The sequence below is a fragment of the Antedon mediterranea genome, chromosome 11 (genome assembly GCF_964355755.1).
Source record: "Antedon mediterranea chromosome 11, ecAntMedi1.1, whole genome shotgun sequence".
Classification (NCBI taxonomy): domain Eukaryota; kingdom Metazoa; phylum Echinodermata; class Crinoidea; order Comatulida; family Antedonidae; genus Antedon; species Antedon mediterranea.
In genome coordinates this window covers 2,527,241-2,548,108 of record NC_092680.1, presented here as the reverse complement: position 1 = coordinate 2,548,108, position 20,868 = coordinate 2,527,241, and the positions used below count along the sequence as shown (strand labels likewise).

The 20,868-nt window shown below is 34.9% G+C and overlaps 2 protein-coding genes across 5 annotated transcripts; both read left to right on the top strand.

Moving 5' to 3' along the window:
- The first annotated feature begins 181 nt into the window (after positions 1 to 181).
- LOC140062376 (snurportin-1-like) lies at positions 182 to 5,214 on the top strand. Of its 2 annotated transcripts, none has more exons than XM_072108569.1 (8): positions 182 to 254; positions 1,687 to 1,852; positions 2,218 to 2,347; positions 2,632 to 2,736; positions 3,375 to 3,471; positions 4,030 to 4,205; positions 4,532 to 4,612; positions 4,774 to 5,214. In XM_072108569.1, exons 2-8 carry the CDS (start codon positions 1,692 to 1,694, stop codon positions 5,038 to 5,040), a joined length of 1,017 nt encoding a protein of 338 aa, XP_071964670.1. In that variant the 5' UTR covers positions 182 to 254; positions 1,687 to 1,691; the 3' UTR covers positions 5,041 to 5,214. The 2 variants fall into 2 exon arrangements, with proteins under 2 accessions (XP_071964670.1, XP_071964669.1); XM_072108568.1 differs by having other exon boundaries at positions 190 to 371.
- Positions 5,215 to 7,189: 1,975 nt separating this feature from the next.
- On the top strand, positions 7,190 to 19,775 carry LOC140062796 (regulator of G-protein signaling 9-binding protein-like). 3 transcript variants are annotated; one of them, XM_072109128.1, is made up of 7 exons: positions 7,190 to 7,547; positions 9,211 to 9,877; positions 11,079 to 11,245; positions 11,531 to 11,649; positions 14,194 to 14,365; positions 16,643 to 16,707; positions 17,250 to 19,775. In XM_072109128.1, exons 2-7 carry the CDS (start codon positions 9,728 to 9,730, stop codon positions 17,345 to 17,347), a joined length of 771 nt encoding a protein of 256 aa, XP_071965229.1. In that variant the 5' UTR covers positions 7,190 to 7,547; positions 9,211 to 9,727; the 3' UTR covers positions 17,348 to 19,775. The 3 variants fall into 3 exon arrangements, with proteins under 3 accessions (XP_071965229.1, XP_071965228.1, XP_071965230.1); XM_072109127.1 differs by having other exon boundaries at positions 7,190 to 7,654; XM_072109129.1 differs by having other exon boundaries at positions 7,193 to 7,654; positions 14,218 to 14,365.
- Positions 19,776 to 20,868: the final 1,093 nt, after the last annotated feature.

Sequence of the window (20,868 nt, the reverse complement as noted above, 5' to 3'; positions counted from 1 at the left end):
TTGAAACAAAATAATCATTTCTCATTATAGATACATAATATTTTAAAATCCGCATTCGATTTATATTACAATAAATTTGAAAAACATTATATTTTAATTACATCATTGTGTGGGACAAGTACTTGATCAATGTCCCTGTCTATATAAATGGACGTGGTCGCAGAGTACAGGATATGGTTGACTGACTCACCACACGTTCCTGGATCGTCGTCGTCGCCGTCGCCAACAACATGTGGAGAAAGTGAAAGAAGAAGGTTGCATCTCAAAGAATATTATATCAGAATTTATATTCTTTGGTCGCATTTACTGTGTAGTGAATTAAGGGGGATGATAAGGGTTGCTTGAATATCATTGAACTAGGCTAGGCCTATGTAAGTAGACCTATGCCCACAATTCATTTAAGGAAGTGTCTGTAAAATAGAGTGTGTAGGGAAGGGAGGCTGGTAGTAGTATGTAGGGACAATATTTATTATGATGTATATATATGTTATGCGCGATTTGAACGATTTGCGCAATTTGAAATTGCGCAAAAAAATCCTTGCGCAATTTGAAATTGCGCAAAGAATTCTTGCGCAATTTAAAATTGCGCAAGGATTTTTTTGCGCAATTTCAAATTGCGAAATCAACTTGCGCAATTTCAAATTGCGCAAGAAAATCTTTGCGCAACTTTAAATTGCGCTGCACAATTTGTAAATTGCGCAAGATAGTTCTTGCGCAATATGACACCTTTGCGCAATTTGAAAACGAACTGTAAATTTTCCCATACATGGCTAGGCTAGGCCTAGGCAGAGGAGTTTAAAATTTAGTATTTTATTATATAAATAAGACCATTTCAATGAAGATAATGTTTAATACTCACTTTTTAAGTTTTTAATATTAGTTTAAGCTAGGCCATGTAACCTAGTCAGTATCAGTAGTCCAGACCCTAGCTAGGCTAGAGTAGGCCTAGTATAGCCGGCCGCCCGCGCCGCGCCCGCCTGGTGGAACACCACCGCTTCGTTTTCCTTCGTCGGTTCTTCGACGGTATGCTAACTTATAACAATATTTGCACTACTAAAATAAGGAAATGCGATATTTATCTTTAATTTTGAATCATTCTTAGAAATTAAATACTATAAAAATATGGGTGTGCATGATTTCACAATCTGTCGAAAAACCTTGCGCAATTTGCAGATTACTTGCGCAATTTAATACGTTGCTTGCGCAATTTGAAACACATGTTTCAATTCAAATTGCGCAAGGATTTTTTTTGCGCAATTTCAAATTGCGCAAATCGTTCAAATCGCGCATAACATATATATATATATACACCTGGTGGTCTCAATTTATATATATATATATATATATATATAATATTTACCACTTGCACTTATGATAAAGGGCTAGTGTTGCCCGAAAGCTCAGCTAACTTTTCTGGCTGTTTTACTTTATCGTTTTGATTTAGTTTTTCGCTTTTTTTTTGTATCTCCATTGAGATCCAGCCAACTGATACCCACAGCATTGTCATTAATATCTTCTCTCTAGTACTACCTAGTAGTATATTTTGTATTTTATGTTTTTATTTCTAAAAAAATAATGAATATTAATGCTGCGCACGATATATATTGTAAATGTTGATGCTAATGCAGTTTCTCACCTTCCCCCTTTTTTCCAGAAACTGATGTTTTCAATATTTTTGTTACACAGAAAACATGGAGGATTTGGCAGAACAACTCGCTACATCATTTTCTGTAACAAAATCAGACAACACAACTGCAGCATCGCATCCAAGACTTGCGCAGTATAAAAGCAAAGAAGACCGCTCTGGATTGCAGGAAGAACGTCGTAGAAGCAGACTACAGAATCAAAAACAGTAATCAGTTGCACCAATATATCTGTATTGTTCCTGTGTCATATGACATACTGTAGTGTGGGAAGGGCCTGGGTAACAATCACTTGCTATGTGCACCGACACTGTGTATCTTACTTGAATTGTGTAATAAGTAATTTCCGTCAATAACAGTATTCACCCCTCCTTACTACAAAAGCACTGGATTAGACATGAGGACTTGCCAATATTTTTATTTTGTTTCAAGAGTTAAAAAGTTCTTGAAAAACTGAAGCTTTATTAGCACAATGCATGGTTTAATTGACATTTACAGAATTAGGACTGTGATAGTCTGCTAGAGGACCTCAGAAATGATTACTTTCTTTAATCTCTACTATTCATTTTTTCAGAAAGAGATTAGATTTTGCAAATTATGCCAGAAGATTAGCTGAAAATGACTGGGAAGAGGAGGAACCTGATGATAGCGAGGAAATGGATACGTTAGAGGAGCGCAAACATAAAAATTATTATGCAAATCAGGTAAGACCGTGTCAGGTAATATAAAGGGTTGATGATAAATAAATAATATTGTAATTTAGAATTTGTTGTTGTCAGGGACTTTGTACAAATTTTGTTTTTTTAATCATTAAAAATATATGGCCTTTAAAATTCAAACTCTTCCTGAAATCGCCAGTAGTTTTGTATTTATTTATTTTTTTCAGTTTGAAATATATTGCAGTATTATCACTCCCAAATAGAATAATTTGTTAGTGTTTTAGTCAACAAATCTATCAAGGGTAACTTGAAGTATGCTATGTTTATAGTTGATGCTCTCAGAATGGTTAGTGGATGTACCATCAGATTTTGAGCAAGAATGGCTTATGGTGTTTTGTCCAACTGGTAAAAGGAACTTAGTAGTAGCGTCAAAGGTATGTACAGTATTGTAATATATTGTGATATATATTTTGAATTTGTTATTGATTTATACTGGGTAACCTGTTCAGTCAAAGACTGGTCTCCCAGAGGGCCCAACTATGATCAGTTGCTGTGTGTATCCTAGTAAACCAGGGTAACCCCCTACTAATACACCGGGGTAACCCCCTACTAATACACCGGGGTTACCCCTACTAGTACACCGGGGTAACCCCCTACTAATACACCAGGGTAACCCCCTACTAATACACCGGGGTAACCCCCTACTAATACACCGGGGTAACCCCCTACTAATACACCAGGGTAACCCCCTACTAATACACCGGGGTAACCCCCTACTCATCTTGAAAGATGTACTAGGTTCTTTAAAGTGCACATAAGCTAGATGTGTACACTGGACGTACAGTTTGTAGTCTTTATCCGAGAAGACTTGTTCTACCACTAGAACCAAGGAGTGAGTGAGCCTCGAATCTTTTCCGATGTTATGGCTATAGATTGCAGTTCCACTGTCTTAACTGCTCAGCCATACACTCTGGTTAAATTTATATATAATATGACTGGGTATTCTTCAAAAGCTAATTGAAATTTAATTAAATTTTTTATTGTATAAAAAGGAATGATTATATCTGTACAGGGAAGGACAGCGGCCTATACCAAAAGTGGCTATTGTATCAAAAGATTTCACTCTAATCTTCCTGGTGGAAATCGGTCGTCAAGTCGAACAATATCTCGTAAGAAAATAGCAATATGCATTATAATATATTTCTTTTTGATAGAATACAAGCTTTGTATATAAAAAAAACTATTGTTTATTTTTATTTTTATTTTTTTAATTTTTATTCAATCAAAACCAACAGCGATAAATACCGCCACTAACAGTTTTGAAACATAAAACAATACAACATCAAAAACGGTTAACAATAAAATACAGTTAATGATAGTTTGAGAGATGACAGAATGGAATGGAAGTGTGGGTTCAAGCATGTGTTGTGTCTGTGTCAAAATATTAAACATATTTTGTCAAAAGATAGCCATTTCAACATAGTAGGGGCTGCAGTCTTTATATAACTTTGACATAAATATAGATGGATGGGCTGCATTAATTGGATAAAGTTTTCTTTAGAAAAGTAGGTGATGCAGATAAATAAATGTTTTGTATTCATTGAATGGAAGAATATTTGTTGAATATTTTTCCTATTCAACTCATAAACATTCATTATATGTATATATTATATTGCGCTAATATCAATCATTTTTATTAACCACAATTAATTATTTTTTCCCATTAGAATACACTATACTGGACTGTGTATATGATGAAGTGTCAAAGACATACTATATTTTAGATGTGATGTGTTGGGGTGGCCATCCAGTGTATGATTGTGACACAGAGTTCAGATTCTATTGGTTACAGTGTAAAATACAAGAGAATACAGAAGTTACAAAAGTCTCTAAACTCAACCCTGTAGGTTATTTAAGTTTCTTCATTTCCAGAAAATAATTTCTTAATAAATATAAATTATTAATTGTTTGTTATTTGGCCTTTTGTCAAAACATAATATGTAATATACAGTAAATATTTTACAATAAAGAGATCATGTTAAGCTCTGTCTGCACTAATTAGTTTGATAAAAAAAAAATTTGCTTAAATATGGTAGTGATATGCCTAAATATGGTAATGATATGACATCATGTCTACATTTTTTTGTCACATGAAGTTTGATAGTGTAGACAGAGCTTTAGGCATTAGGAAGTAGTTTTAGCTAGTTTAATTAAACTCTTTTTACTTAGATCAAATTTGAAGCGCTACCATACTATGTGTGCGAGAAAACCAACTTACAGGAAGTATTGGCCAACCCAATGCCATTTCAGGTATGGCTTTTAATCAACAATTATTAACCATAATGTCCACCAGTACAAAAAGATCTAAATCAAATGTACACACAACATTACTACTGTGCACCACCACTTATGAAAGTTGAGGGCAGTAGACTCATTTAATACACAGAATGATTTTGTTGTTTTATATTTAGACAAAGCTTGATGGTTTACTGTTTTATCATAAGAAGACCCACTACACTTTGGGCAGCACACCACTTGTGGGATGGTTGAAAGCATGGATGGTGCCCGAAATCATTAACATACCTGTGCCAGAATCAATCATGGCTTCCAAACCACCAGGTGCCAAGTTCAGACCCCCATCTCAGTCGATGGATACATCAAGTACCGTAAAAATAGCCGACACAAAGAGGGAAGAACAGCAAGATGTTGCAATAATGGAAAAAAAAGAGATTAGTTGATTTAACTGTGTTTTAGTTGGAAAAATCTCTGTCTTCAATTCCTTCCACATCTACCATATCTTTACAGAATCTGTCTCATGGTATAAGAAAGAAAGCGATTATCTGGATTGGATTTTTGTCATATTATTAAGAATTTCCAACAGAAATGTTAATGTCTCGTATTCATTTATCATTTAATTCATTACTGTTAGAAATTTATATTTCAAAGAAGTTGTAATATATAGTGTTTTAATATGAATAAAATTACAATAAAAATAAGTGAATGTTTGAGTGAGGCTATATATAAAGCTCTGTCTACTAGGTTAGATATTTAAGTCTTTAAACATTTTGCATGTTATGGACCTGAAGAACCTCCGACATACATTTAACAATTTGATTAGTCTGACTGGACATCGGTATCTTTTTGCAAATTTTCTGACATTATAATTTAGGGTGCTAAACATATAATTTAATTTATCAAATACAGGTGGCGAAAGCCAAAAAAAGATGTAAAGTGTGCTCTCCCTGCCTCAGCACTAAGGCCCTGCGCCACAGCCTTGGGGTTATCCGTCCCACCACATCATCAACAGGTGCATTGCTAGTGCCTTCTTACGATGTGTGGTGGAAAGGGGGACATATAATTCTGTGAACCCCAAACAGAGTGGTTGCATACCTTTAACTCTATTCCGCCACGACCAGCGTGGGGTTCGAACCCATGACATACGTGTTGTTAAACGGTCATTTTGTTAATTTACCTCCACCAAAGAGGTATAATGTAGTCGATCGCGTAAGGTGTCTGTTTGTTTGTTAGCAGGATTACTCAAAAAGTTATTGCAAGATCTTTACCAAAATGAAAATACAGATGTGGTCAATGACCACTTCATTCAATTTTGGAGTCAATCCGGACCAGGTTCCAATTCTGGACCTCTTTTTAGTATTATTTTCAGACCTGCTGGTGTTGAAAGATAGGAGACAATTTTAAAAAACCGCCGAGCAGTCTTAAAGTAACAAGTAAACTGAAATTGCATTTTCACGAGAATTACTTGTCCAAAAAACTTTTGTACAAGAGGCAATAGTTTATAATTTGTGATTTGTAATTTTAAAACATAATTTGATTTAATGTGCAGGTTTTTTTATACGATTAGGTTTAAAAAACCTATGTCTTTTCAAATTCACTCGTTTGTTTTTGGCGTTGCTGTTCTATTGTTAGTCAACTGAAACTATTGTTAGTTGAAAGGCTGGTTACATAACCATCACACCAAACTCACATACACATGGCTGTAGTGAAATTATCCTAATCACACACAGAATTAATTAAGACACGAGAATAAAAGAATGTCGGTGAAATCTTATGTAGGAGAATTTTAGAGTAGGCGGAGGTATGCACTTTTGGAGTGACATGTTTTGTAGACTTGCGGAAACTTTCCATACAACGGTAAGTATTTGAACCTAACGTTTAACACACAATTGTTTGCGGACTTGAAGAAACCTAGAATAAACTATAAGCTATACGTAGTCCTGAACATTGGACATGAACAAACCTTCTCTGACATGGTAAACAATCGAGTAAAGTACGAAATAACTTGAAGAAATCTTCAAAAACATTTTTAAAATTTTTTGTGAATCCGAAATTAATTTTTGAGAGATCAATTATTTGGGGTTCGAGATTGTATAAAGAACCCGATTAGGTGCCGTATACAGTATGTGTTTTCCTCTTGACAGAAATTTAAAGTGTTCAATTATTTCAGCGTCCTGAAACCTTATTACCGATAAATTAATTATTATTCAGATATGGTTTCCAAAAATTCGTACTTAAGTTGCTTCAAAATCATCCTCAACGATGGTATTTTATAATTATTCAATTCACAACATTTCGTGGAATCAACTAGCAATTGTAATTTGGTCTACATTTCATTTCATCAGACTTCTTTCATAGACACAACCTTCAGAGTGCAAATCATTTGCTGATTCACCAATCACAAAAAGTATATACATATATGATTATCGGCTGATGTTACAAAATGCAATTATTATATAAAAATATCGAAATTACTGCGCATGCGCACGTTCCTATATGTGCCTAATAATTACAATGTATATTCTATAATAAAATGGCGAAATTAGACGTGTCTTCATTCAAATCAGTGCTTAATGTTTACAATGTAGTTGTATTGTGCGTAATAATTGTCGACAGTGAGATCGTCAATTTGGACGGCTTATGCCGACCTCGCTAGTTTAACAATTATGTGTTAGAATGGATGGATTGCTTGGTTACTAGTATGTTAATGAGGTGAGCCGAGCAATGACTGTACGACTGCTGTTTCTACATATACATTGACGCTGGGAAAAGTCTACAACGAGAATGACCGCGATATTACATCAGCGTATAATCACTTGATATTTTCAACGTTATAAATAAAATATTAATTTTCATCAGTATTAATATTTGGAGGAATAATAATTACACAAATATAAGGAATATAAATGATGACGATGCTGCGGTTGGCCGGATAATACATTGCGATAAGGTAGGAGGAAGATGAGGAGAAGGAGACGGTAATAAAAAGAGAAACGGTTGCTCAATCTCGTTCAAATAATATATCAGTTCTCCAGTTGATGTACTTGAATATATAATGTAGGATATATTGATATCATTTGCGTGCTGTATGTACTATCAAACGTCGATTTCATTAATTATTTCTACGACTATTATATTATTATATAAATTATTTTATTTAACATTACTATGTACTTTCTTTCACTTATATTGTTAAAAACAATTACCTTTATTTATATAATTATGTTAGTATAGAGACCTATTGTTTTAAATGTATCATTATTTGCTTTGATTTCATTCTCAACCCTAATCATCATGACTATTATGGCATTCATCTTCTTAATCTTGATAATCATTTTCGGCCTGTCACAAGGTAAAAGTATTAATATTTGTCCTCATACTGAGAAAATAATTGTAATAATAATTGTTGTTCTTATCAATTTCTTCTTTGCCAATTTGTATTCGTTGGAGTTTTAACTAAAAGTAAACGCGCGCGTATTATTATTATTATCAACATTTGAAAGTGCGCGCGCGTTCTTTGTTGTGTGGCACAGTAGTGACACATGCGACTACGCAGCAGTCATTTTACGCATGCTCACGTTTCTAGACGCGCACAGAATTACTTTTAAACTCGACAGCTGCTAGTAGTCGCGTAGATTAGGAGATTGGGTCATGTGTGCACACGCCAAGGCCGTGTTCACATTAAGAGGCCAATGTGAATATTTAGAAACCTGTGCACATTTTGGCTAGGGTGCCGGGCCAATATCCACGTAGAGTTCAGAGATGCCAGAGAAAAACCTACAAAAGCTGTGTTATACACACATTGAATAGACCAACGGTAATTGCTATAGTCCTCGTCATCATAACCGTTTATCATAGAATTTAATTATGCAATCGATTTTATTCAGTTGTTCACTGTAAGCCTGCGTTCATATTAAGAACCACAACAGCATGCACAGATAGGCATACACCGTCGCTCTTTGAGCTGTAGGCCTAACATTCAATAAAATAATTGTTTTTTAAATTAAATTATCATTGTAATGAAGGACAAACTGGTGGATCAGTGAGAATCTTTAATTATTGGAAGGTCAAATTCATCCTCATATTCAGACTAGTTTTGTGTTAAGCTCTGTCTACACTATCAAACTAGTTTGACAAACGTGTGATGTGACCAAATATGGTAGTGATATACTTAAATATGGTAGTGATATACTTAAATATGGTAGTGATATGAGATCATCATGTCCATATATGGGCACATCACATTTTTTTGTCACATAAAGTTTGATTTGGTCTTCGGTCAATACAACGGTAAGTGTTTATCTTTGCTCACTGATTAATTAACGATTAATTTAGAACACAGAGAAGATCGCAGCTTTGGTTACCGCAAGGACGTAACGCAAGGACGTAAACGCAACGCAAGCGTGTTTGACCAATGACAAGAGACAGTTCGAATAATCCAAATCTACGTTGCGTTACGTCCTTGTGTTGCGTCTCCAACAGGAACCAAGCATTATGTAGCTATGTATAGTTATTTCCACATTTCTGATGTAAAAAAACACAAATACAACTATAACCGATTTGAAAAAATGTCACAGGCTTAAATAAAATATTCTATACCTTTTATTTTTCAGATAATTGTTTCAAGCTAGATAGTAAACATTTATTATGGATATACTCGATGCGTAATTTAAGTACACGGGGAAGGTTACTTAACCCACTGGCCTTAATTATGATCGAAACTACCTGGCGAAGACTTACTTACTAAGAACATCTGCGGGTGCAAATAAATTACTACAAATATTGATGTGTATGACGTAGTACATAGGCAAAGTCAACGGTTCATTTTCTCTCTCGATACAACAATTTCAGAGCAATTGTATAAGCTATCGTAGTAGTGTTTGCTAAAGATATGGAAAAAGGGCACTTTTATTATCCAATGCTAAAACACGACCGATTTATAGATTATTTGACTCAGCCTGAATGCAATGAGGAGCCGTACAATTAGAATTTCTAGAATACATTGATTCATTGATCAAAACATCTTATCTTTTGCCATTGGTTGGATAGTTTTATAGAACTGATATTGACAAAAAAGTGAACGCCACGTCGCGAATTATCACCGTGGATGTACGAGTGTCGTAGTCTTGAATGAGTAAAAGTAAGAACGGGCGATGCCGTAGTAGGCAATCGCTACGGTCGTCCATCAGTCGCTCCAGAGGATCGCACTACGATTTTACAACAACCGATGAAATTAACTACGGAAGCTCACTTCATATATATGTTGATGAATGTGAAAAGGTAAGTACTCGTTTGTTTATATTTGTTTATATCAGTTAATCTTGTGATATTGACTATACCTATATGTGTACCAATCAATCAACAGAATTCATTCATTGACCGCCGATTGGCGTAACGCAGAGGTCAAAGGTCAGAGGCTCCTGCCTTAGGAATCCAAAGTACGTGTTTTTAGCTTTTTTCTACATATCTTAATGCCTGTTTTTCCTCTGGAAACTGCTCAGGGCCTCCATAAGATGGAGCCCCTGGGTTTAGCAGTGAGAGCCTATAGCTGTTACGCCACTGATATACTCGATACTGTCGCGAGACACTCGCGTGTTCAGTGTTTTAGTGATTACATATTTAGCCTACCTCCTGTTACTATACCTAGAATTTTGATACATTTTAATCAATCAATAGCGATCAAGAAAAATCGACGAATAAGCAATTTCAATAAATTCACTAAGTAAATATTAATATAGGCTATACGGGGATTTTGTCGAAAAATTAGGAAACATGAATTTCCGAAAGGACCAATGAATCTCACAGAGATGTTTTCGAAATCATTTTACCATCCGTCGAGTAACATGCGAGTGTATGACGTCATGATCAGGAATGGGAATCTTGCTTTCCTTGATGATCAAAACCATCAACGGAAAAGAGAAACTTTATATCAAGGCAGGTATTATGATGATCGACTTTACAAAAAATAAACCACCAGGTTTCTCGTTAGTTCTATCAAAGTGCAAGAAACATCAACACCGATACATGCACTGCGCGTACACAATCATGTAACGTATATGGTGTAGATGTGCTCATTATTGGAATTACTGAAAGCATAATCATAATTTGGGGATTTCATACAATAACCCCTAGTCTGTTTTGACTTTATATTGATATTAGTAAAAGGATAAATATTTTGCACATATGGCGTTTCATACGTATACTTATTTGAAAATTTGAAACGTCGACTGGTGGACTAACATAAAAAAGACAATAAAAAATACAGACTTGGGCAAGTCTATCAAACCTCTAGTATTCATAAATGTAGATTGGCGTGTATGTCATCCTTTGATTTGAAGGCGCAGCATAGCCTACAAGGTGGCTGATAATAAAATACCTTTTGCCTACTGGAGTGTCTACTTAATTGCCGATTGTCCAAACGCATAATAAACATTTATCTATTTCAATCAGTAAATAAGTAATACCATTTTTAATTTTTCAGCTTATACGTGAATTTAATTGTAAGGTAGCGCATTTTCGAGAGAAAGTAATTTCTATTGGTGATACGGAAGATAACCATGAACATAGAGAGGATGTAAATAAGGCAAGATTGAAGTGCTTTGAGGCAGCTAAATCGGCCAAAGGAAGACTATCACCACATCTAAAAGGGTTCGTAAAGGCCTATTTATTGTATAATCAATATCCCACAAAAGTTTCTAGTTCTCGTTATGTGTTGGCTAGAATAATCTGCGCGTGTCATTGTTTAGACGCGCGGCGAGCTTTTTTATTGTCTGAAATTTATTGTCAGGGTGGAGCTGAATTTGGGGGTGGAGGGGGTGGATAGTTACGCCTCTCTCCATGGTATGCGTAATGGTCTGTATGAGGTGGATTTAGAAGAAGAGTAAGAATTGGCAAGTCTGAAAGGGTTCTTTTGCTTATTTTCTTGAAATTTAGGACAAATACAAGACCAGAATTCCGTAGGTTAGTAATTCAACTTAGCGGCTGTATGGAACTGATGATAGCAGAAATGAGAAAATCTAGAAGTTTAATGGCGGCTTTTCCCCTTAATAAAGGTAAGCTCGAAATATTAGTTTTTATACACCAAAATAGATTCTTGTCATTTGATTGGACGATTGCGAATAATGAATGTTTTATATTCGTGAAATGGTAAAAATAAGTGAAATGGTAAAAATAATTTCATGAGGTGAAGATATAAATTTGTTATATTTTCACCTCATGAAATCACCTCATGATCTAAGATCAACGAATCTTAGATCAGCCATATTCTGACCAATTAACTAGATTGAATTTGATGACAGCCGAATCAAATCGAGATTATTTTACCGTTATTTTTGTTACAAATATATTATATAAATTACAGAATAGTTTTATTTTAAATATGTTGATTATCAATTGTAGGCATTTGGATGTTCTGACTTTTAAACATCTTGCATCCAAAACTGATAGTGGAAAGTATTGTATCCCAACCAGATTTATTCGTCTGTGGAATACACTACCGGTCAATATTACAGACGCCTTTGTTTGCGGAAGTTGGGTACAATTTAAAAACATGTTAATGGACCACTTTAAAAACACTATGCTTCTTTAATGTATATAATCATAGTATTTATATTACTTATTTACATTGTTTTATGTTTTATTGTATGCTTTGAGTGCTGGTGTGGCACGCCTTATGGCGACAGTGGTCCTTCGACCTCTTTTGCCACTCCTTGGCACACTCAAAGTCTATGTATTGTTTTAATGTTGCTAAAATTAATAAAATGAAAAAAAAAATTTCACACATAAACATTGATTATTTCGTATAGTTGTATACTATTTCTACTAGTAATTATAGATACAGAATCACATGTGTTTCACATGCAATGCCTGTATAATTTGCCTACTACTATCAAGGTATCAATTGTAATTTGAAACAGAACAAATGACAACCCACACAATCTTCAATTTAAATACTTATATCATCATCTTTGTCGTCATCATCTGTAACGGTCAAAACACGAACGCAATGTTTTATCTTGTCCTCAACCTGTGTATATTTATGTTTAGCAAACACTTAAAAAAAACCCACTGCTTTAAAGTTAGCAATACAGTTGATACGTAATCATACAAAAATGACGACATCAATTGCGACAAAGCTATCCACGTCACGTGATGAGATACAAGAACGTGCCATTTAGGAAAAAAATACTATACAGTCATAATCGTAAGTATTGCAGATTATAAGCCAATGCGTCAACAATATTCAACTATTATATAACATAGACACCCATTATTAAATATTAAGGCAAAACGCGTTTGAATCCGTCAAATAAATCCACGAACGCGAAAAGTTGACGCGTTCTTTCAAAATAAATTTATATCGCATATTTTAAACGCACATATCATAAAATATGTCACTGGGTGATTTAAAAAAAAAAAGACAAGGTACACTATTATAGGTAATTAACAATTCAATAAGAATAAACAACATGTGATCATGGAAATGGAAGATGATTGGTTAAGATAGTTATCGCATACAGTATACGTTTTTATACGTAATGAATTTAGACCTATTTGCTGGCGCAATCGTATTCCTCTCCTTTAAATCCGTTGTATATAATCGACACAATTATACTATGCACATGCCTGCGAATTTCAATATGTAATTTACGGGCACCAGTGTTGATGGCATTATTTGTACTATTATTGCATTATCGTCATATATATCGGTCACAAAACAGTCTGCAGACATTGTCGCGCGTTACTAAATTTGCATATTTTATTACGCGATGAATATTCTTCCACTCGACTACTTTGGATGTATTGCTATAGAATAACAGAGAAACCATGAGTTAAATATATACACGATAAGAAGCACGTTCACCTTACAACTATTTAATGAGAAAGAGTCTTTCTTAATCGATTTATTTCAAACGTGTTTTATGATGTCACCAAAGACACACCTCCTCAAACGAGACGTTTATCAACTAATATCAAATTAAACACAGACAAACACTCCTGTACAGGTGGTACAAAAACACGTGGACATAAAATTAGACGGGAGTCTACCATTATTTATACGTTTAAAACGTTTTTTAAAACGCTAAAATAAAACGTTTTTCAAACGATTGGATGAGCAGAGGAAAATACTTTTGATTTGATACTTTTTGATTCCAATATTTCAACGTTGTATACGGTTTTTTTTCAAATAATTTATTTTGTCCCAAGGTACTGACTATAACTGACATACACATATTTCGGATATTCTACACAAATAATTTCTAAAGCCCTGGCTACACTATCAAGCCAGCTTGACAAAAAAAGTGTGATGTGCCCAAATTTGGTAATGATATGCTCATATGGTAGTATATGCTCAAATAAGGTAGTGATATGACATCATCATGTTCCATATATGGGCACATCACATTTTTGTCACATAAAGTTTGATAGTGTAAACAGAGCTTTAGAAAGTCTTTGTCAGCAGTCAGATGACCCTTGACATTGATCAGGGAGATCGCCCTCCTAGCATTGGTAGCATCTTAAACGACCTCGATGTTGCCTCCATTAGCCCTAGGCTTGTCTTGGTTCAGTTCCGTCAACTTTTCTTCTACTTCTAGATGGTAACACCGATCTTCTTCCAGGTACAGTACCCCATATTGAAGTTGACAACAACAAGATCTGCAAGTCAAGTAAACGTAACCTACTCTCACCAGAAGACGCTGACTACACCTCAGGTGGTCACGACAGTAACAGACAAAATGGCTTCGATGACGTAGAAGCTGTCGCAAAGTAAGACGATACGTTTATCGGATAAATATGCAAATGATCAGGATGATAGGATAAATAGGCAAACGATCAGGATATAGGAATCAGGAATTTGTTGTCAGGTGGGGTGGTTCCGTTTCCGATTCTTTCACAGTTCGAGGTGGGGTGGTTCCGTTTCCGATTCTTTCACAGTTCGTAATGGGGTTCGCCAGGGAGGCGTTATGTCCCCTTTACTTTACAATGTGTACACTGATCCGTTAACTGTTGAACTGACTAAGTCAAAAGAAGGTTGTGAAATTACAGTCTTAAACTGAATTGCCTAAGCTTTGCCGATGACTTGGTTCTTTTGGCTCCGTCAGTGGCTGGCTTACAAAGCCTAATTGGACACTGAAGGTTTTGCTAGTGACCATGATATTACTTTTGATGAAACCAAATCCAAATGCTTGCTATTTTGCCCGAAAGTCCGCAACCTCAAAGGTATTCCACATATTACCTTAAATGGGGCACCTCTAAACGTTGATAATGCCTATCTTGATCATGTGATCAGTAATAATCTGAGTGATGAAAGTGACATCAAACGTCAATATCGATTTGTTTGCATTAGGGCCAACTCCCTAAATAGAAAGTTTGGAAAATGTTCTACTACGACTAAATGTTTCTATTTAAGAGTTACTGTGTCAGCATGTACTGTTCAACCTGATGGTGTAGGTATAATAAGAGCACTCTGAGATCACTGAAAGTATGTTATAACAATGCCTTACGTTTGCTGCTGAAGCAGCCTAGAAATTGTAGTGCAAGCATGATGTTCTTAAATGACGTCCCATCCTTTGATGAGTTCATTAAAAAATCTGTTTTTAGTTTTAAAAATTGTGTGAACGTAAGTAATTCTTTGATCATAGCCATTAATCGCCACGTTCTTAATGTGTCAAGAATGCATTGTTTACTTTATATATTTATATATGTTTGTGCTATGAGCTCTTAGATTAAGATTTTGTTTTCTCTCTTTTGCTATGGATATATTATGTCACCATGATATTCCGAAATAAAAAGATGAATGAATGATATGATAGGGATAAATAAGCAAACTATCAGGGTGATGGGGATAAATAGACAAACGGCCAGGGTATGATAGGGATAAATAGGCAAACTATCAGGGTGATGGGGATAAATAGACAAACGGCCAGGGTATGATAGGGATAAATAGGCAAACTATCAGGGTGATGGGGATAAATAGACAAACGGCCAGGGTATGATAGGGATAAATAGGCAAACTATCAGGGTGATGGGGATAAATAGACAAACGGCCAGGGTATGTATGATAGGGATAAATAGGCAAACTATCAGGGTGATGGGGATAAATAGACAAACGGCCAGGGTATGATAGGGATAAATAGGCAAACTATCAGGGTGATGGGGATAAATAGACAAACGGCCAGGGTATGATAGGGATAAATAGGCAAACTATCAGGGTGATGGGGATAAATAGACAAACGGCCAGGGTATGATAGGGATAAATAGGCAAACTATCAGGGTGATGGGGATAAATAGACAAACGGCCAGGGTATGATAGGGATAAATAGGCAAACTATCAGGGTGATGGGGATAAATAGACAAACGGCCAGGGTATGATAGGGATAAATAGGCAAACTATCAGGGTGATGGGGATAAATAGACAAACGGCCAGGGTATGATAGGGATAAATAGGCAAACTATCAGGGTGATGGGGATAAATAGACAAACGGCCAGGGTATGATAGGGATAAATAGGCAAACTATCAGGGTGATGGGGATAAATAGACAAACGGCCAGGGTATGTATGATAGGGATAAATAGGCAAACTATCAGGGTGATGGGGATAAATAGACAAACGGCCAGGGTATGATAGGGATAAATAGGCAAACTATCAGGGTGATGGGGATAAATAGGCAAACAAGAGTGTAGAATGAAATATTTTGTTATTAAGCCTTGTCTACACTATCAAACTTTATGTGACAAAATAATGTGCCCATATATGGACATGATTATGTCATATCACTTCCATATTTGGGCATATCACTAACATGTTTGGGCACATCACAATGTTTTTTTGTCAAACTAGTTTGATAGTGTAGACAGAGCTTTACAAACACAATGAATAACTGTTGTCATCATCCAACTGCTCGGTTACAAAATATCGGCATTTGTCAATTCTTTTTATTTGATGAGACTGACGTAAAATAGTGTTCAACCCTTCGAACAGCATTCATTTGTTTTACTGAATATTATAGATTAAGTAATCAACTACATTTGTTTGTAATTTCAGAGATATTAGAAGTATACAATCATTAATGCGTGAGTTGGAATCAGAAGAAAAACAAATCGTAACAGGTATATTTAATTTTTATTTTTTTATTTTATGTCTTTAGGCAATGTGGCCAAGAATTACCAATAGTGAATTAATCACTGTCCTATCAGATAGGGGGTACTGATACAGGGGCTATTGTGTGAACCAGTTCACCGGGGTAACCCCCTACTCTTTTTCGAATAATGAACTGGGTTTCTGGAGTAATACTCATACTCATTCACAAATGGCTATTATGGCTACACTATAGACACATCGCAGCCGTACACCACATAATTCATTATATAAAGCTCTGTCTACGCTATCAAAAAAATATGTGATGTGCCCATATATGGACATGATGATGTCATATCACAACCACGTTTTGGGCACATCACACTTTTTTGGTCACATCACACTTTTTTGGTCAAACTAGTTTGATAGCGCAGACAGAGCTTTAGATAAACCAGGACTTATATGTTTCTATGAACCGGGAGATTCCACGATGAAAGAATAAGATAACTGTGCATAGATTCGATAATGTAATCAATAGACTCACCGCAGCCGGTAATTTTGTATTTAATTTCAGATCAAGAACTTTTTTTAATGGGAAAACCTGTAAAGAAAGGATTCGTAAAGCCTTCTCGCTGGTGTTTATGCGCAACCCGTTGTTGTCAGGTGGAATGAAGGAATCACTTACAAGATGTAGAGTCCAACATCCGGGATAATATTCAAGACTTTTGTTGGAACTCTATGCGTATATTATATACTGGAAAAACCTTTGTTGCGTTTGGACCAAATTGTAATGGAATAATAATAATAATAATAATATCTCTATTTGTTTATTCAAAATAAATAATATACAAACTTAGGGGAACACGTATACAAGATTGTTTAAAGTTTGCCAAAATACGGAAATCTTCGGATTTATTACAGAGAATATAATTGACGTATTATGTGGATGTAGAAGGATGACAGCGATGACGACGACCAATAAAAACAACGAAGAAATGATGACGTCACAGACATAGAAACCGAGATGTATTCAGTCATCTTTTTATGCAAAAAAAAATAGAATTTAGGTATTCGAATTAATATTATCAATAAGTATGTTGTAATAGTATAATAGTAAGATTTAATGTGTTCCATTTTAATTGGAATTTTAATATTAGGGATTGATTATCATGTATAACCATAGGACGCATGCGTATTAATGTTCTATTATTATATGTCTATTATATATACTTAGGCCTACAATTTTCCGTATTGTTATTCCATTTTGCATAACTAAAGCCCGTAACCACATTCTGATGATTCGTATAATGTCTAGGCTACACTGTAAAAATAGTGTTTAGATCTTAAAAATCTATTCTGTACCCACTTTTTCCCATACATTTAGCGTTTAAAAAGGTAGTTACATGTTTAGCGAGTTTAAACCCGAAACGTGTTTATAGCTACATACATACACATGTTTTCCTCCACTCATTTAGCAGTCAACATATCACTAGTATGTTCAGTCAACATGTTTAGGTACGTGTTTAGCGTTGCGTGCATATTTTACTGTGGCGGAAAAAAGCTCCACACATGGCAAAGTAAACACGTTTAAAACCTAATCGTGTCTTTATATTGCTCCACATGTTTAACAATCAACACGTCACTGATGTGTTGTGTTGGATACAGACTACATGTTTAGATATATCTAAACATGTTAAGGCTAAATGTGTGGAAAAGTGGGTACAAAATAGATGTTTAAGATCTAAACACTATGTTTACAATGTAAATTATTATTATGTAACCATGGAGAGTATTCATTGTATAACCCCACGTGCAATACTCAATGTTAACTTAGCTCATCCATCCGGCCGCCGTAGCCCTATTAGGTCATCCATCCGGCGGCCCTACACCTATTACCTATTCACCATATTGATAAACCAGCGGTCGACCATGTTCAGTGACACATTTTTAAATACCCTCCAATCATTGTCTTTTTTATTTTATATTTTTAGCCATTATCTACGATACTTTTTCATAAACCCTGACTTTTAGCAATATCAACAAAATGAAAATAGAGTTTTAACGTATCAAAGTATTAGTGTTCCCATGGAGAACTTATTTCTCCATGATGTTCCGAACTACAGAGACAGCCCTCTTTAGAGGAAACTTTCCAATGAAGCGAACAAGGGGTTAATATAATGTACGTTTTTATGCTACATCCGACCCCTATTAAGGGACACTTTGTTGGGTCCGATCCCTATAATGTGTTATTGGGGTTCTGCTGTATTTTTTCGTAAATTCGCCAATAAGTTATAGTCAAATTTTAAAAAGAAATTCTATATAGTTTTAACTTTTAACTTTAGATTTGATTAATTTACCCATAAATAAGTATTAATGTTACCCATTACAAAGTAAAGTAATAATGGAAATATGACGTAAATGAAAATTCATCCGAAAATACTCTGTGTTAATTTACGTAAGATAGTCTATTTGCAGCATGTTTAATATAGATGATATTCAACTATTTAAGTACCATTTACCTTGACAATTAGAATAGTGTCTAAATATATTACAGTGAAGCATATTATATTTAATATTTTTTTATATTTAATTAAGTATAAAGACAAGTTATGTGAAAGGAAATATATGCGACATATTGAATATTGTACGCGTATAATACATAAATATGTATTTACAGTATTATATAGGAATAATAATAAACAGCTTGTTTCATAGAGTATAATATCATTGACCGCTTATGCATTAATTTGCCAGTGATTTGATGACGTCATTAGTTTATCATTTGATAAATATTATTCAATTATAAATTAGCCTATCAGTTAACTCGATCGATGCTATATTTGTATATAATTATTGTATAGCGTCGTGTATATAACAATGCATGAAGTATATTAATTGAATGTATACACAATATTAGGGTGCATGTGTACGTGCAGGATATGCAACTTATTTAAATTAGCTAATATACATAATAAATAATGCAGGTGCTTAGACAGTTTTTCATACTTGTTACATCGTAATATTAGGTCGACAGGGTCTCTTATGTGGATTACATTTCTTTGACATATTCCGTTTAGATTAAACAATTATAGAAACCAGTTACTTGGTGTTTGAATGTTATTGAATCATTGACTTTTTATGTGATACTGGCGTGCTGCACCGCATCATTATGTTTCGACAAAACAAAACAATAACATACATCACCAATCACTCATCCATATTAATTTATTATTTATTCAACTTTATTTTACAAGGGTAGGTATGAAACTATAACAGTACAGCTGAATTGAATAGTCTTAAAAACAATACAAACAAACGACATAATATAAGGATACAAGAGGATTCATAAAGTTAAAATTAAACAGATACAAAATGTTCAAATTCATACATGTATGTATGTGCTCTGTTAACATTTGCATCAAGACTATTCACTAACGCTTGGTTCTCACAGTTGGACGCAATGCAATGACGACGTAGGCGCGACGCGTAAGTGCGTGAGTCAATCACATGCAAGCAAACGATTTTGGATGATCCTTCACGTCGCGACTGGTCCGAATTACCTGCGGTGCGCGTATATACATCATGGGCGTTGCGTCCTAGTGGGAACGAAGCTTTAGCGATCGTGTAGTGAACAATACCGTTAACAATGATATGCTTGAGGATTCGATTGGATACCGACGTCCACAAATACATAATCTTTCATAACCGGTGTGATCTGTAACTTAAGGGTTATCTTCATTGGATACAGTTATTCCATAATGTACAATACTCGGTATAGTAGGGTTAATCGTCTTTAATTAGATTTATGATACCGAAAGTACAGAGCGGGGATGGTTATTGCGTTTACCTTGATGGGTTTGTTGCATGCAATATATGGGTTCAGTAATTCTACTAAAATTCAGTTTGTCGTGTAAACATCTATATCCCGGTCGACGGAAATACACAGATAAATACGTACGGTATTTTATAGCCATTAAACATCGGCATTACAATTAGAGAACTATTAGCCGCAACACAATTATATCATTGGCATGATTAAGGTTTACTGCATCTATCAGCCGATTGCCATTATACGCTGCAAAGTAAATAGCCTAAGTAGAACCGTGTTTACTCTTTTGTATCAATTACCTTACATGCTAAAGAGAAAGCTATTTCTGGAAGAAAAGTAAATTCGAGGCCTATAATTATTACAT

Bases quoted from the DNA above. Each gene is read 5' to 3' on its own strand.
- LOC140062376 (XM_072108569.1), top strand. From the start codon at position 1,692: ATGGAGGATTTGGCAGAACAACTCGCTACATCATTTTCTGTAACAAAA. The intron at 4,206-4,531 runs GTAGGTTATTTA...CTTTTTACTTAG, and splicing joins AAGTCTCTAAACTCAACCCT to ATCAAATTTGAAGCGCTACC. The intron at 4,613-4,773 runs GTATGGCTTTTA...TTTTATATTTAG, and splicing joins CCAACCCAATGCCATTTCAG to ACAAAGCTTGATGGTTTACT.
- LOC140062796 (XM_072109128.1), top strand. From the start codon at position 9,728: ATGAGTAAAAGTAAGAACGGGCGATGCCGTAGTAGGCAATCGCTACGG. The intron at 11,650-14,193 runs GTAAGCTCGAAA...TTCTACTTCTAG, and splicing joins GGCTTTTCCCCTTAATAAAG to ATGGTAACACCGATCTTCTT. The intron at 16,708-17,249 runs GTATATTTAATT...ATTTAATTTCAG, and splicing joins AGAAAAACAAATCGTAACAG to ATCAAGAACTTTTTTTAATG.